At 36.9% G+C, this 17,575-nt stretch overlaps 1 protein-coding gene across 1 annotated transcript in view; it reads right to left on the minus strand.

Annotated features, from left to right (window-relative positions):
• The window catches only part of NTRK2 (neurotrophic receptor tyrosine kinase 2), a gene marked incomplete at both ends in the record, with an annotated part of 200,950 nt that overhangs the window by 113,476 nt on the left and 69,899 nt on the right, over window positions 1–17,575 (minus strand). Inside the window, one exon of the mRNA XM_079548056.1 lies at window positions 7,834–7,905. Coding sequence (XP_079404182.1) covers window positions 7,834–7,905 — 72 coding nt within the window. The remainder of the gene's footprint in view (window positions 1–7,833; window positions 7,906–17,575) is intronic.

The raw sequence follows: 17,575 nt of genomic DNA on the forward strand, positions 1-17,575 counted from the left end.
ATTCATTATTAGTCTTAATACAAATTTGTATCCATTACTGATAGTAACGAATAGTAATTCTGCAATATACTATTTTGAAAACAACATATTTACATCTATCTGTTCTTTTCCAAAGAGAATGTGCTAAATAAAGTGCAGCATAAATTATGTTGCTAATACAGATCCAGCTGAGCCAAGAATGAGGATTTTATTATTATTTTTTTATCTTACAGTTTACTTTCTGTAATCTGGAAGTGCTGCAAACCAACTATCTCAGGAGTTTTGTAAATCCATCACTCAGATACTAAATAATCTGTAACCTCCTAAGAGTTTACTTTCCTTGAGAGCTTGATAAAATCTCTTTAAGACCAAATGCTTTTAGTTTTTCTATTCATTGTATTAACATCCTCATTGTTCAGAAAAGAAAGAGAGAAAGAAAGAGAGAAAGGAGGAAAGGAGGAGAGGAAGGAAGGAAGGAAGGAAGGAAGGAAGGAAGGAAGGAAGGAAGGAAGGAAGGAAGGAAGGAAGGAAGGAAGGAAGGAAGGAAGGAAGGAAGGAAGGAAGGAAGGAAGGAAGGAAGGAAGGAAGGAAGGAAGGAAGGAAGGAAGGAAGGAAGGAAGGAAGGAAGGAAGGAAGGAAGGAAGGAAGGAAGGAAGGAAGGAAGGAAGGAAGGAAGGAAGGAAGGAAGGGAGGGAGGGAGGGAGGGAGGGAGGGAGGGAGGGAGGGAGGGAGGGAGGGAGGGAGGGAGGGAGGGAGGGGGGGAGGGGGGGGGGGGGAGGGGGGGAGGGGGGGGGGAGGGAGGGAGGGAGGGAGGGAGGGAGGAAGGGAGGGAGGAAGGGAGGGAGGGAGGGAGGGAGGGAGGGAGGGGGGGAGGGGGGGGGAGGGAGGGAGGGAGGGAGGGAGGGGGGGGGAGGGAGAAAGAGAAAGAAAGAAAGAAAGAAAGAAAGAAAGAGAGAAAGAGAGAAAGAGAGAAAGAGAGAAAGAGAGAAAGAGAGAAAGAGAGAAAGAGAGAAAGAGAGAAAGAGGAGAAAGAGAGAAAGGAAAGAAAGAAAGAAAGAAAGAAAGAAAGAAAGAAAGAAAGAAAGAAAGAAAGAAAGAAAGAAAGAAAGAAAGAGAGAAAGAGAGAAAGAAAGAGAGAAAGAGAGAAAGAAAGAAAGAAAGAGAGAAAGAGAGAGAGAAAGAAAGAAAGAAAGAAAGAAAGAAAGAAAGAAAGAAAGAAAGAAAGAAAGAAAGAAAGAAAGAAAGAAAGAAAGAAAGAAAGAAAGAAAGAAATGATAGACAAAAACACATATATTTTTAGATACTGAATTCATTCTGAAAAAAAAAAAAATCATAGACTTCATTCTTTACATTCAGAGGGATTTTTTTTTTCCTTCTTTTAACCAGCACACAATATAGACTTGAGTAGTTAAGAGCATCATTCTGGCATCATAACATCTAACACATTTCAACCCTGTATTTGGGAACACTACTGTTACTGAGATAGCACATCAATTGGCTCGATTTAATCATAGAATCCTTAGAGTTGGAAGGGACCTATAAATGTCATCTAGTCCAGCTGCCCTGCAATGAACATACACAGCTAAATCTAGTTGCCCAAAGACAGGTCCAGTCTGACCTTTCTAGCTGTCCCCAAAACTCACTATCGCATTCCATCTCACAGGAAGGAAAATGTTATGACGCGATCTTCTAAACATTTTCACAAAGAAAGAAATACAAAATTTTAGTTGTCTGAGATACTTGTTGTCTAAAAAATATGAAGAAATACATTCTGATGAGATGGAGGTCTGCAGGCAAATATTTCTTTGGTTGTTACAAACTTGATCTCAATTCTGCCATGGTAAACAGAAGTTTCCTGCAATGACAACTTAACTGCATTCAGAACTAAGTTTCATACAGTCATATCCCACTCTGCCAAATATGTCTCTAAATATTTGTAGTTGTATAAATTCAGAGATTCTGCATGTAAACTCAGGTGTGGAAGGGGAAGTACAAGCTAAACAAGTGTTGTTCAACTGAAAGTTCCTAAATCTTAATAAGCCTTCTCTCTTCACCGAGTACAAGTAGTTTATCCTAAGCAGAACATTACTTAGGGCTTCGGTCCAAACAGTATTTTAAAACAACTAATCAAATTTATACTTTTATTTCTCATAAGTTAGAGGCAATCAAGCATAACAAGACATGTATCTGTGGTCTTTTTAAATGAACAGTGATTTATATGGAGAAAGCTAAAACTGCTGAGTGGAGGGAAGAAAGTAAAGAAATGCAGTTGGATTACCTAAAAAGTTATTCTTATCAAATTTGTTGTTTTCTGATTTCAAGTAAAAAATTAAATGAAATAATTCATTCCTAGTTTCATTTTCTTCTTGGATCTGAGCCAATGTTTCAAAGACCAGTGCTGGCTAATGCAGTGGCAAAATGAGGACAAAATGTCATCTCATTTTTACTGGAAAGAAAAGAAAGGCTCCTGGAGAGGTTTCTGCAGCATGTATATTGCACAAAGAAGAATAATGTCTTGTTTCATTACAGCAATGCCTATACAGTAGCAGAAGATACAAGATGTTTGAACAAATCCATACTTTTCCTTCTGGAATTTGCACTCAACAGGCTCAATAATGCCTTGTGTTTCAGAGCACAACTGTAACATAAACAATTAACATAATTTTTTCTTTATTTCTGAACAAGTATTTTATACTGTGAGATACAAGATAGCACTTTTCATTTACAATATTGAGAACTCTGATGATATAACTATTATTTTTCACACATAGGATAGTGTAGCACTGGAACAGGTTGCCCAAGGAGATTGTGGATGCCCCACCCCTGGAGGCATTCAAGGCCAGGCTGGATGTGGCTCTCAGCAGCCACAGTGGTTGGTGATCCTGCACATAGCAGGGGGGTTGAAAGTAGATGATCATTGTGGTCCTTTTCAACCTAGGGCACTCTATGATTCTATGATTTTATGATTATTCTTTTCACTTGCAGATAAAAGTATGGATAGAAAAAAATAAATTGAAATCTAAGAGCTAAACATACAAATTTGAATATAACTCATTAGAGGCCACGAATTCCCAGAAAAATGTTGATCTCAATTTCACTTTATTCCTTCTTTCCAGATCAGATCTTCCAGTGACTAATTTTACTTAGTAATTAAAAAACTAGGACCAGAAGAGATTAAGCAGACTACCCTATAAACTTGTACATCAAGATTAAGAGTCTTGATTCTCATACTCACTCTGTTTACAAAAAAAATAAGAACACAGCATGCTATGCAGCATCATATTAACTCAGTATAAATAGTAAAAACTATTAACAAAAACTTAAGAGGCTTTGCTCTCCTTTGTATCTCTTCAAAACACTGCAGTGTTATAAAAAGATTTGCTTTCCACTATCAGTAGCTTTTCTCTAATGTTTAAATTTATGCTCCACTGATAAGGATACATAGCTTGCCATTTTGTGGATGCTACCACCTGTGTGAGATTTCAAAATGGGCTTAATACAAGGGGAGCCATTAACATTTGTGTTTCAGGCAGCATTCAATCTACTTGATGGCTTGTTACATTGATCTACAAGTTCATAAAATGAAACAGGGTGTCAACATAATTATACATAAAATAGGTAAAAGGGTCTTTAGTTTTTACTTTACCTAGTAATAGGTAAAATATGGTCTTTAGTAAAAGACCCTGTAGAGCTATTCTCAGTGTAAAATTAGCTAGGACCAACAGATAATAAAACTTGTCCCGATCACCCAAAAATATATGGGGATGACAGTCCCCAACACTGCCAATGAGGATCAGTTAATATTTTAATCTGTTTTTAACTTGTCTGAAGTTTTTATTTTGTTTCTTTAAACGATATATTGGAAGACATGCTTATTTTCCAAGCAGCCAGTATAAAATGAAACATTTGCACTTTTCAGAAGAAAACACTGCATCTTTCTCAAAGACAATCATTATCATCATATCTTCCAGCAAAATATCCAATAGACATTTCTTTTTGCAGAACCGTTCCCGATGCTGTAGTTGCTTTGCTTGCTATTGATTAGTGACAGTCAAGGATATTAAAACCTGAGGCTCAAACACCAGTGCTTAGAGCTACTCAGTGCATTTATTTTATTCAGCTTCTAATTCAGGTGCAGATCAAAGTAAAAAGAAAGAGTATAAATAAGCAACTGTTCAAACTCAAAAACTGCAGAAACAGAAGCTTTCCATAAAACCACAGAAAATGCATGTTAATAGAAACCCACTTTGCAGGAAAGGGCGTAACAATTAACTATCTGCACATACATTTTAAAATATAGATGTCTGCAGGTTATTTTATACTTCATTTGCATGTATGCCTGAGAGATCAATCAATACATCAAGGACTCCTTTCTTAAAGCTTTCTGCAAGTACTTGAAAAGTCAAAGCAGTTAAGAAAAAAGGCTGTTTACCTTATGACATCTGTAGCATTTCTGTTTAATACGCTCATTGGTATGCACGTAAAATGCAGAAATGCTGCCACACAGATGCACTTTTGACAAGTGTCAGTTTACAGGCACTAAAAGGAGGATCAGAGCGCATGAAGGACACAGAATAATTACGTCTCACCCCTTTGAAAAACAGAATCACTTTCAACTCAGAAACCTTTCTGCCTAACTCTACTTGAATACTGAAGCCAACTCTACCAACATATTAGTTTGCATAATTCCAAGAATAAACAGATAGTCCACATTGTCAATACCTCTCCTTTTGACTCAAATTGGCAAATCAGGCTATATATATGGAAATAAAGGAAAAAATGTCGCTCATTCTATTATAGTAAGAGTTATTGAACTATATTATACATATTCAGTTGCATTAGTTTGCTTACTTTTGCCTTACAATAAATAATTCCAATACCTTTGATTATTATAGGTCTCATAGTTGTTACTGAACAATTTTTCAGCTCCAGCTTCCTTCCTATGACATTTTATCTTAAGACCATGAAGTCTGAATTATTCTTAGAAGATGCATACGCTGATCACTGACCACATCAAGTAAAACAGTTCTCATTCTTTTACTCCATTAATTTCAATGATTTGCCCTTACAGTCACTGCCATTCAACTACCTCCACATGGCAACTAATAATTTTCCTTATAAAACCTGATCCATGTCGAATAAAAGCTGTTGAGAAGTAGCATGGCCAATGATGAGGATAATGGGCTGAGAGGAAACAACTAAGAAGCAAATTTCAGCTATCCCAGTCACAGTTTTGCTACATAAGCACTACTACAATATTTCTGTGCATCTTTTCCTCCTTCATTTTTGTATACCTTCAGGCCATATGACAAGAGATCACTGCATCACTGATACAGCTTTGATTCAAGTATTCCTCTCCTGTTAGATTAAGATACAGGTCCCCAGATACCCTCACAAATTCTAATGTCACAGGTTAAAGAACAGACAAATTTACAATTCCCTTTTACTGAACGTTATGCACACTGTGATCCTCCAAGCATCACTTGTGATTTGAGGGTAGAGAAAAAAGACACACAGAATGATTCCTCACGAACATCATGATCTGAATTTGTAGCCAAGGAAGGCCACCCCAATATTTGGCACACATTTCTCAGGTAGGCAGAAGTACGTAAACCAAGGTCTTGCCCCTCTCCTAAGGCTATAGGAACTTTTCTGTCTGTCCAGATGCTTTGCTAAGTCAGAATCACACTGAAGACACTGTCTGTCTATGAATGTCCCTGTGATTCTACCGAAATGCAGAGGATGGAGAATAACTGCTCAACTCAGAACTAAATAAAGTAGTCTGAATCTCCTGAAGCTCTTTGAGCCAAAAACAATATGCACTTTACATTTATCCTTGATTTGCTTTCTTCTGTTCTCCACTTTATGTGAGCACAAAATGGACCTTCCCTTCAAAGAAGCACTTTTTACAGGATGCAGCAAGGAACAGAGGAGGAGAATGGTACTGCAGGTTTGTCTTGAGGAAAAAGGTACATTCCCACTCTTTATATATAAGAATAGTACCTTATATGGCACCGTTTTGACAGAACTAAATATGTACTACATTTAATAGGCTAATTGTATGTCCCCATCTGAAGACTCAGCCACTTTTGTACTGGCAAAAGTAAACACTTTTACTAAATGATATAATTACTAAATGTAATTATAAACTGAATTAACATGATATAAATTAGACGTGAGTATATAATGGATACTATTTAGTGGCTTATTGCCTTAACTGCTAGGAGAGGCTATTATCAAGTCAGTGAATAAGATTGTTCTCTTTTTTGAAGTTCTGTTCCTACAACAGGTACTGGTTTTCCTATCCGCATCTGACACGCAGTATGCTGTATACACTCCAGATCCTCTCTTGATCCTATTTGTCTGTTTCTTCAGATGCACAATAAACCTAACTTTCCAGGCTCTGGTAAGAGCCTTTCCCTCGTACATCTGGATCAATATCCTGTCCTGCTATCCAACCAAAGAAATGTGCTCCCAAAGATATCTCTGTTATAAATTTTGCAGGGTAGAACTCAGTTGACTCCACTAAGACAGAGTAATCATGCTAAAGACTTGAAAAACAAAGAGGCTCGGGCTACATCTGTGTCAGTGAAAAAGGAAAGGCCAAAGCCCACGCTTTGGCAAGAGTATATCTTATTTTTTAGCTACAATTATTTCATCTATATTTAATTAGAGCACCCTTTTGACCTAAGACAAATAACACTCTCCCACACAATGTTCCTGTATGGTTCCAAGGACAGCACTGGTCAAGAATTATTCACAATACAGAGCATGGATGAGGCCATTTTGTTTGAGGGATGAGGGAGAAAAGATTTGTAAATATATGGGCATGACTTATGGCTCAGGGCCAAAGAAAATATGCTTACTCCCTTTCTCTATGATGCCCTCAAATGCTGATATGCATTGCTACAGACGTGGTGAAATGATACAGTACATGCAAACCACACACTGTATTTTCTCCCCGGCAAGATTACTTAACAGATAATACAGAACTGAATTATTTCTGATTATCTGACACACAATGAAGTGGAGAGGATGAGTCAGTTAATATGAAATGCATGCTAGTACTGTAACTGCTTAAATAATTCTCAAAATAATTGTAACAATTTTGTTAATGTAGGACACAAAAGCCTGATATTTGGCCTGTTCTAATTATTTAGACTTAGTGCCATGAATCAATAGAGATGGAATAGAAAATAATTTTTCTACATTCTCTCTGAAAAATATATTAACAGGTACTTGAGAGCTCTTGTAATTTTATTCTTGTCTGGAGTGGAAAAGAAGATGATAATTGAAAATATTAGCAAACTCAAAAACAAACAAAAAAAAAAACAAAAAAACTGTACTCATCTAAAGACACTAGTCTAAACATGATTACTTGGGACTTTTCCACAGATATACTGCTGGGTTTGCTTACACCAAATTAATTCTTACCAAGTCCTGCTTCACAATATACTTCTAATGAATGAAACAAGACAGCAAGTTATATTCTCATGCTCTTGTATAGTCCATTTAGTCCAAAATATTTCAATGGAATAAAATCTTTTTCAAGGCCTGTTCAAAGTCATGGCAATTAAAGAAATAGAACTTCCCAAACTGATATGTATATATACAGATATAACAGTAATTATTCAAAATTTTCACTTATTAACATTTTTACATTAAAATTGTATGAATTGAATATATACATATAGGACATATGCATCCTGGAAAAAAAAATCCTCTAAGCAACCACAGTATTTTATAATTACACCTGTTCTAAGAAAAAATTCTGTAAATTCAGCAGGTATATGTAGAAATAATATAGTCTTCATTCTTTATAGGTTAGGAGTCTGAATAGCTTTATCATCTCACCTTCAATGTCGCAGTCTTGCAATGAAAGCCATATTTGATCTACCAGACCAACTCCTTTTACTTCACCATGAACTGGAATGGAATGCATTACCATTAATGCAATTTTCAGGGCTCAGTTTGCAACTGCCAATTCTACTCTTTTGATATTTACTTTTCTTCACCAATTGCATTATTTTCCATCCTGCTCTGCAGGAGAGAAAGTCCACTGTGACATTTCCAGATTCCTCTCCATTCACATTTTTCAGTTAATGATCTACACCATGATGAAGAGCTGCCACTATTAACCTACATATTTTATTTACTTGATTCTACTAAACACAGCTTGTACATCTATTTCAGAACTATAGAAAACTGCATGGCTTTAAAATATTCACAGAACTGAATGCTGTACTCTGGGTGGGGTCTCACAAGAGCAGAGTAGAGGAAAGGAACCCCTAGACCTAATGGTCATCCTTCTAACTTAATGTATTGATAGCTCCTTCTGAAATCAAGGGCCAATCCTTAGTCATACCTCATGGAGCACATTTTTGTTTATAGTTTTCTGCTAGGATGTTTGCTTTTGTTGAGGATCATATATAGACCAAAATTCAGTTCATTAATAGCCATGTCAGTAATTGACTACATTAATGAATCCTTAGAAGACCTACTAGGAAAACAGCTTGTTAGGTACCTGGCACTGCTCTTCACTCCCAGTACTGAAATTAACCTCTAACCAACTTGCACTGCCTGAAGTTTCTCCCAGCTGCCATCTGTTGTGACAAAGGCCTAGTATTCTTTTGCTGCTCCTGTAATGCAGGAGGCGATGTAACGTTCTGCTCCTCTTCCAATCTGTGGTAGCTCAGCAAGAATCATCACAATGAATACAAACAAAAACTCCCAAATTAAACCAAGTTTTTAGATATTGGTTCTAAGCGCTCTTTGAAACATGAAACTATGACTTCCATGTGCAAAAGCAATGATCTATGGCCAGTAGATTTAGAAATGTTATGAATTCAATGTAGGGACAAATGTATAAAAACAAAAAAACAAATAAAAGCAATCACCAGCCACATGGCAATTTTAACAATCTGCATTTTGCTTGAAAATTTGGGTTGTTATACATTTTTATATATCTCTATCTATCTATCTATCTATCTATATATATATATATACACACAAATATCTTTCAACATACTTCACAAGTCTCCAAACAGCTTTCTCCTTGGAAATTATTTTAATTTTAAAGTACTGGTCCTTCACCAAAAAAAACAAAAAACAAAAAACAAAAACCAATATAAGTAGATTTTCTACTACCAGCGTGTTATGAAATCAACAGAGTATATATAAAACTGATTTGAACCACATTAAATACTATATCAATACCACATCAGTAAAAAGGGTAAAGGGAACTGCAGGCATTCTTTGACGGGTTAGGGACTACAATCCTCTGTAAATTTGGATCCATTGTGTTCAACAAGCATCATTAATTGTGTTCTTTGTGTTCTACAATATGTCTGACCGTCAGGAGGCTGATTATGAAAATATTATTATAACTCTCTCTTGACTGTAGACCTTTAACCTGTTTTCAAATTTTCCTAAAAACCAGGAGAATGAAGAGATAACGCCACAAATTTTATTTGCTATTTTTCAGCCAACATAAAAATTACACTGGACTTTTTTGGTCTTTTTAGACTACTAGTGGTATGTTCAGCTCATTCTAATCAAGTGAACAGATCTTAAATATAACTTTGAAACTACAGAATTTATGTTTTTAAAAGTAAATAAATAATATTTAGCAATTTGATGTATATGTGAAAATTCAAGCATACAGTGACAGGACTTCTCACCTCTTGAAAAAGTATCAGATCTGTATTTTATTCAGAAAGCAAGTGCTTGGCTGAGAGAATACTCTAATGAGATTCCAAACAAAAGTATAATTAAGATATTCTTCTGTATTTGTGGGTGACTGCTTATGATTATGTGGGTGACATGCTATTTTACCATAATAGAAGTTTCCATCCTCATCAGAGGATCACTGTGGTCTTTCCTGCAATTAAAATACTGAATCTCGGACTTTTCTTAGGATTTAGAATATCACTATAGGAAGTGAAGTTAGTTATTGAGAATACAAAAAGTTTATTTAATCTACACTGAAACCATTTCCAAAGAAGGAAAAAAATAATGAACTATTCCTTTTATAATAAAAGGAATTTTTAAAATAATGAACTATACTTTTTTTAAACAATCCACCTTTTTTTGTGCTTTTCCAGAAAACAAGCTTCCAAAATACAATACGACGGATCATAACCATACAATGAAAATGTCCTTCACACAAAGAGGAATTATTTTCTCAAATTCAACTCAATTTTACAAACCCTGCAGAATCAAATATCTGAAATTGAATACCATTCCTTCTCAGCTGAACATACTTTCCCGGCCATAACACAACATAGAATTACTGGGGATGGGATGGGAGGGAAAAAGCTCCTTTCATGACTGCCAAACAGTGTGATCTGAAGCTATTCATCAGCACATCTCCCCTGTACTTGGATAAGAGCTGAACCTTCTCCTGTAATAACATGGCTTTATGTCCAAGCCTGATGATGCTAAGAGTTATTGATGACAACCTCGATTAAACTAGTAATTAAATCCTCCAGAACACTCATATGGTTGGGAAAGGGTTATAAGAAGGACAGAGACTGAGCAGCAGTTGTGACCTTGAAAGGAAAGTATTGATTGGATTTTGCCTTGTGAAAGGACGGAGGGAAAACTGAAACCAACCATCCTGAATCATTAATGAACTCCCACTGCATGCTCCCAATTCCAATTTTTCACATGTCCAAGTGGATCTTTCTTCATGGTTCCTCAAAAACAGCATTTACAAACTATTCATTAAAAGAAACTTCAAATTAATTTTAGACAACATGATCTACATTTAGGCAACAACTGAAAAGATGTCCCTTTTTCTAAATTCTAGACTATGCAAGATATATAACATGTTATATATATTTTCATATGCACACATATAGGTCTGTGTCTATATACATTATGTTTATTACTGTAAGCAAGCAAAAAATGCCATTGATTGTCCATGCCTCCACTTAGGCTTTCATAGTACCCACTGATGCAGAACAGGATTTTTCAGTCTCTGGATCTTTCCTAGGGTTGAAAGGCATTTGAGCACACTGTCTGTGAAGAATAACCATCTATCTCTAAAAAGAAATGTGTTTTTTCTTCTTCACAGAAAGGGACGATGAAAAGTGGTAATTTACATGGCAGGAAAATACCAAGAAACTGCCTCTTTATGTTGTTTAAGCACTAAAGCAATTTAGAAGAGAAAAACTGGAAGAAGAAAGCCAACAATTAGATGAGATGTTGGAAGGTGTACGATAATTTTCTCCAAATTTATCTTACATTTCACTACATCTTCATTCTGACTGAGTTTTCCTCCTCAATGATTTTTTTCATTTTTCTTGTAAAGTTTCCATTCCTACAAGTTATTTCAAACAGCTTTCAAATGGATATATGTAGTTACTGTGCTATTTGCTACAACACAGAGAAAGCTTGCTCTTTCCATCTTGGCTCATCTAACAATCCTACTGCAAATCACTCTCCAAATATTATTATTAATTATTAGTTATTCTTCAGAGAAGTAATAGCTCTTGTTATTAAGATTACAGAACTGCTCTTCTGATTTCAAAAAGCTTTTATTTAATAAAGCAACCATGTTAGGAGGCCGGATAAACATCAAGCCGAGATTTTTTTTAAAATGTGATCAGTGCAAGAGAACATGAAGAAAACTATCAAGCAGCCAAATGACCACTGACTGTAGGCATACTCTTGTAAAGATGCTGGTCAGCAGACATAGGTACACCAACAAGGTGCAAGAATGAAATTAATTTTTTTTTTACCATCCACTGCATGAAGGAACAAATGCAACAACTTCTTTTTTCACTGCCACATGGCAACACACTGGCAGAAGTCCATATATATGCGCAGAAGAGTCAATATGCACAGTCTGTATATGCACAGAAGAGTGCTCAGTGATGCCAAAGACAGTAAGCTCATGGATGTAAGGAATGGGTTATTTTTAAAGAGTCTTCTAGTTTCCATTTCAGCAGCCTATTTAATTACCAGCACTTCCACTTTCTAAAGATCAGAAAAAAGATCTTCCTTAAAAACCACTGCTTCAGAAACTGATACTTCCATTACCCTCTTTTTCAAGGACAAAACAGTAGCACTGCTAAAGTTCGAGAATAACTACTAGCAGTATTAAAGTTAAGTTAGGTGACTTGTATACAAACAGGACAGCAAAACCCACTGCAGTAAGTAATACTGATATTAGTGTTGTAAAATAAAATGGTAACCATAATCTTACTATAAATATATAGGCCATTAAAAATTTTGAATTGCAAAATTGCAGTCAAAGGGAGATTATACCTTCTGCTCTACATTCTGAAACACAACAGTTGTGCTCACCATGGAAATTTACATTTCTTTATGCTAGTGAAAAAACTTCCAAAAAAGAGTTAAAGGATTATCAGTAAAGAGCTAGCAAGTCAGGGAATAAAAAGGACATTTAATTAAGTAGGAGCGAAAGATGAGCTGTGGATTACAGTGACAGGCTACAAAAGAAAGAAAGTGGGAAAACCTACATTGTAACAAAACTAGAAACGAATAGTCTTACTAAAATAATTGCAGTGTGACCAATAGTCTTACTAAAATAATTGCAGTAAATTTAGCAAGAATTTGGCAGTTGGCAGACCAGAAGCAAAATTATCCTCTTTCATTCATGCCACAAGTGCCCTACCTGTAAAGTCATTCACAGTGCTTATCCTGCACCAACCTGGAGTTCCTGTTTCCACCAGTGGTGTTTCCATGCTCAAAAAGCAATAGGATGTAGAAACCAGGCTAGAACAAACAAGTTTGCTCTCAATGTTGGCCAAGCTATGCAGCACCCGTCATCACAACACAGTCTGCTGTTCTGATTTAAGAAGGCTAATCAAGTACTTCTATGCATACAATTACTTTCACACTGTGGGTGGAAGAGGTCTTATTTTTCTGCTTCAGTCATAATTTTAGTTACACACACTGAACATCACCATATTCCTTGAAATACTCCAAGGAAGCCTATCCACTGCCCACTTACTGCCTTCTTCTTTGAAGTGTTCACATCCAATCTTGTGAGCAGCACAGGTTCACCTGGTATTATTGTTGGTCTACTAGTCCTCTGGCAATGATCATCCTGAGGACATTACTTCATGTAGTCCCCACTTTTGGCAGCACTTCCTACTAGCCCTAACTAACATATCATTCACTTTCTGTGCTAGTTTTGCATGAACTGTGGTTTAGACCTGATTTTCCAATCCAATCTTCCACATACTACACTTCTTTGCAAAACGATTATTGAATTCCTTACAGTAACTCTCATAAAGAAGAAAATTAAATTATTTTCACAAACTAATGGTCAAGGTGATGTTAGTACAAGGAATCCCCAATGACATTTAGTTCTGCTGAAGACAGACTAAAATCTACACAGAGAACTACAAAACATTATTTTATAGAAAAGGAAAAACAAATCTGTTTAATTTGGCTGCAGGAATCACGCAAACCCATGCAAAATTAATTTCAACTCTCTTCGCGTGTGTTTCCATCTTTAACATTTTAAACATGTTTTTCATGATTAGCAGCCTTTTTTAATTAAGTGAAAAAGAAGAAATGTGTCAGATGTATAACTGTATTTTAAGATGTGAATCATAGCCAATAAAGCCATGAAGTATTTCAAAAATTGACATACTTGCATGTGGATTTTTTTTATTTTTATTTTTATTTTTATTTTTTGTTTAAGTGACTAAACTATGAGTATACTGCACACATAAAAATATGGAAACACCAAAAAGTTCTGATAAGGAAGCAGAAAACTACTTTCAGCCACATTTGGGGAGGTAATTATTTGCAGATTGCTGACAGCTTATACACCAAACCAAGAATGTCTGGCACATATAAACATGAATATGAACAAGGACATGAGCATGGTTGTTCATGAACACCTCTGTCTGTATGAAAAGGATTTGGTCTACTGCCTGTGTTCATAACTACCATTAAACACATTAAGTTTTCTCACTGGCATCAGCACAGTATCCTTTGCTATACTATTTATGTTTTGGCAGTGCTGACAGGTTTATCTATACTGCAGCTAAGGGTGCCCTCTAAAATTTCAGTTCCACTTCTCCATAAACATTTTGTAGATAAGGTTCACCCAGGAGAGTTGCCCTGGTCTGCATCCTGTCCAGGGAAAGTTCAGGAGAGACCTTATTAGCTGAGGCTTCTTCCTGTTATCTCCTTCATGAGTTCTGCTGCAGAAGCAATGTTCCAGCAAAACATTGGTATTTCATCCCTGGCTTAAAAAGCTATTTAAGAATCACTCTATGATGCCTCCCTCATCCAGTGCCCAGTGTTACAGTGCCAAGGTTAATTGAGGAGCTAAAGTCCAAGATTAAGTTCCACCTATTCTCTGTGAGAATTTAGTTTCCCATGTCACTATAAAGATACTTCCCTAGATGTTCAGAGAAGCTGACACAACCAACCACAAGAACTCTGCCTGCTGCACTTCTCTTCCTAAGAAATACCCACGCCCATCAACAAAAATGAGTCTGATTCCCATCTACACTCCATTACTGGCGGACTAGTATAAAGGGGTCATTGTGTAAAAAAAAGTCAAGCTCACTGACCCTTTTTTTAAATGAAGGATGCCATCAGCATACCAACATCTTTAGATCTCAAACATGCATTCTGTGCAGCCCATTTCCACTTCCCCCTCTCTACTGAACAAGGACAGGACTTCAGTTTTGAACATTAACAAGACAGCTCTTTGACTAGGTAGCTGTAATAAACACTGAATTCTGAACTCTCCACTGTAACTGAGGTTTTTCTTTTTTTTTTTTCCCCCTGAAAAGAAGACAAACCAGTGATCAAGTTGTTCAACTGAAATTCTGAACTGATTAAATGAAATATTTCCATAACATAGCTCACTGTCCTGAATACCTTTCCAGGACTATAGCAGAGAAGAAAGGTTAACAGTACTAAGCTGCAATTGAATGAACTGGAAAAACACAGGATATCTAACTAGCTGACTTGGAAATATCTAGTTAAAGTTTAAGTATACTTGAAGGTTAGGACAGCTGGAAACCTAGAAAACTCCCTGAAGCTCTCTGCCTTGTAGTTAAAAGGCAAATAACAATATTAAATGTAACATGCAAAAAATAGGGGAGTTCAGTGGCAAAGTGTGTACTGTTCCAAGCCCAGCTGGGGTATGCAGTAGAGCACATAAACTTCATTTTTCTTGCCGTGGTCAGTGATAATAGTGCTCAGACTTATGCTTTGTGCAATAAAAACACCTGTTTGAAGACGCACAGCTTGTATTTACCATAGTTAAATACACTTGGCATAGTTAAATAGAATGGTCTGTATTTATACAAGACAGAATTTTTGTCCTGGATTCTGGGAGCAAATCAAGATTTGCAAAACTTACCACCACTGCAGTATCTAAGTATTTAGATGCTAGGCAATGTCATTGTGATGAATAATGAAAGCACTATGGCATGAGCATTTTTCAAAGTACACAGATGGGTCATAGCCAGTTGCATAAATGACTGCAAATATGGTTGGAATTCCTCTCCCTTTGGTGCCAGAGAGTAAGGCTGAGACCCCAGAGCTGCCACAAAACACCAGCATGTTCTGGATTGCTGCTAGATGAAAAAGGTACAGGAAGGTAGAATAAGACAGTTCTACTCTACTTTTCAGACTACCAGCTCCTCACAATACACATTCTGCATCAATGGGCCTGAAATATGCTACTGGATGGATACTTTCAGCCTCTGCACGTCCACATGTACTGTGGCATGCATCATGTTTAACATCCATGTATAGGCTGCTTTCTCAAGGACTGAAACGAAAAACATTTCCTCTGCACTCATGCTAAATCATCTGGTGAATTACAGGGAGATTTTACACTAAATCAAGTATAAGCAATTCCAAACCACAGCTTTGCTAAAATAAAGCAAGATGTACTTATTTTACACTCTTCTTCACAAGAGCAACAGAACACCTAAGAAACAGAGAAGGAAAGTTTCTTTCCTTGCCAACCTGCCTGTGTATGATAGATGCAAGAATGCCAGAACAGCCACGTCAACGCAACCAAATAAACCACTCTTTCCCTGTCTCTGGCAGGAGCCAGAAATGTCTGCCTAAGGGATCACAGAAGCACAATGCAAGTGCACAGTCACATTTATCCAGAATACCTTTGCAGCCCAACGCTGTCATGTGCCAGAGGTAATGTCTTTGTGCTTAACAGCTGTATCACTCATAGCCTCTGTGCCATTTGCCTGGGATTTACCATATCACTAGCAGGTTGCATGAATTTTTCTGATGGCAGGAGTTTGCCTGAAGTGTGCAGGCAGACTCCAGAGCAAGAGCAGCTGCAAAGCACAAGATTCAGACATCAAGAGAAAGAGTTATGTTACTTGCCTAGCCAGGAAGCTAGCACTCAGAAGCACAGAAAGAGGGAAACATAGTAGTACAGAATATCTACTGGCCTGCAAGATGACTGAATGCTCTGAAAGCTCACAGGAATACTCTAAGAGAATGACACTGATCAGAAATCTTTACTGCATACTCACAAACACAAAAGTTGGCTGTCTGTTTCAATTTGACTCTTGAGTAGCTACAGCATGAGAGACGTTCTACAAAAGAGCTGTATCAGAGCCAGCTGAGGACAGGCTGTTTTTAGTCATGGGAAAAGGACAGATAACAGTGCAGAGAATGCAGGGGGTTCATTACCGAGGTCCTTTCCAAATAAATTTAGGGAAGTGAAGAAATTTTGGTTCAGGTATCAAATTTGAAACAAGTATTTCTGTGAGGAGCATTCCTGTTGCTGCCTATTGATGAAAATCACAGCAATATAACATCTTGAAACTGCACAAATATACAGAAACTAAACCACAAAATGTTCTTGGAAGACTTTGGGCATCATTGGTTTCAATTGTGTTCACCAGCTCATTTTTCTGGGTGCTCCCAGGTGAAATGAAAGGCTCTTGTATCTCACTGATTTTGAAAGAGTGTTTCTCTGCTTTCACTGTTTACCATTTCTTCTGTCCAGAACCAAAGTTAAAACTTCGACTTGAAAGTGTCGTGCAGCCTCCATGATGAGACTGGAGACAACTTTAATGGCATGAGGTTTCCTCACAAGGCTGATGTTGGAGTAACTCCTCTGGTGGCAGGAGCCTCCCTGCACTACAGATGCTAGGACCCATCCTTCCTGTTACTCCATGAGGTTGATGTGATTAAAAAACAAAATGAATCTGACGGAAAAATCTCAGTTCTGACTTCTCAGGAACAGCTAACATTCAGAGAAGAAAAGAAAAGGAGGGGCTGGCAGCAGCAGGGGGACCAAAGTCACACTATCTGGCCAAACTGTCAGGAGTAAGTGAAATGTTCTGTAACTTGTCATGAGCATCAGAAGAACTTTGTAAAAATAATTTCTTAAATGTCTGCATTATTCCACTCAGAATTCAGCTGAGTATGTTCAGGGTGTTCAGCTATATTGGGAAGCTGAGTAACTGTGGCATTAACCTTTAAAACTAAGAATAAAACACATCTAGAATCTGGGACTAGTAATAGTTCCTGAACTGCTATTTTTGTCCATTTCACTTCAGGATAAAGGACACTATTACAGCAACCCTCTACCCCCTCTTCTCTTCCCTTC

The sequence above is a fragment of the Tetrao urogallus genome (genome assembly GCF_951394365.1).
Source record: "Tetrao urogallus genome assembly, chromosome: Z".
NCBI classification, from domain to species: Eukaryota; Metazoa; Chordata; class Aves; order Galliformes; family Phasianidae; genus Tetrao; species Tetrao urogallus.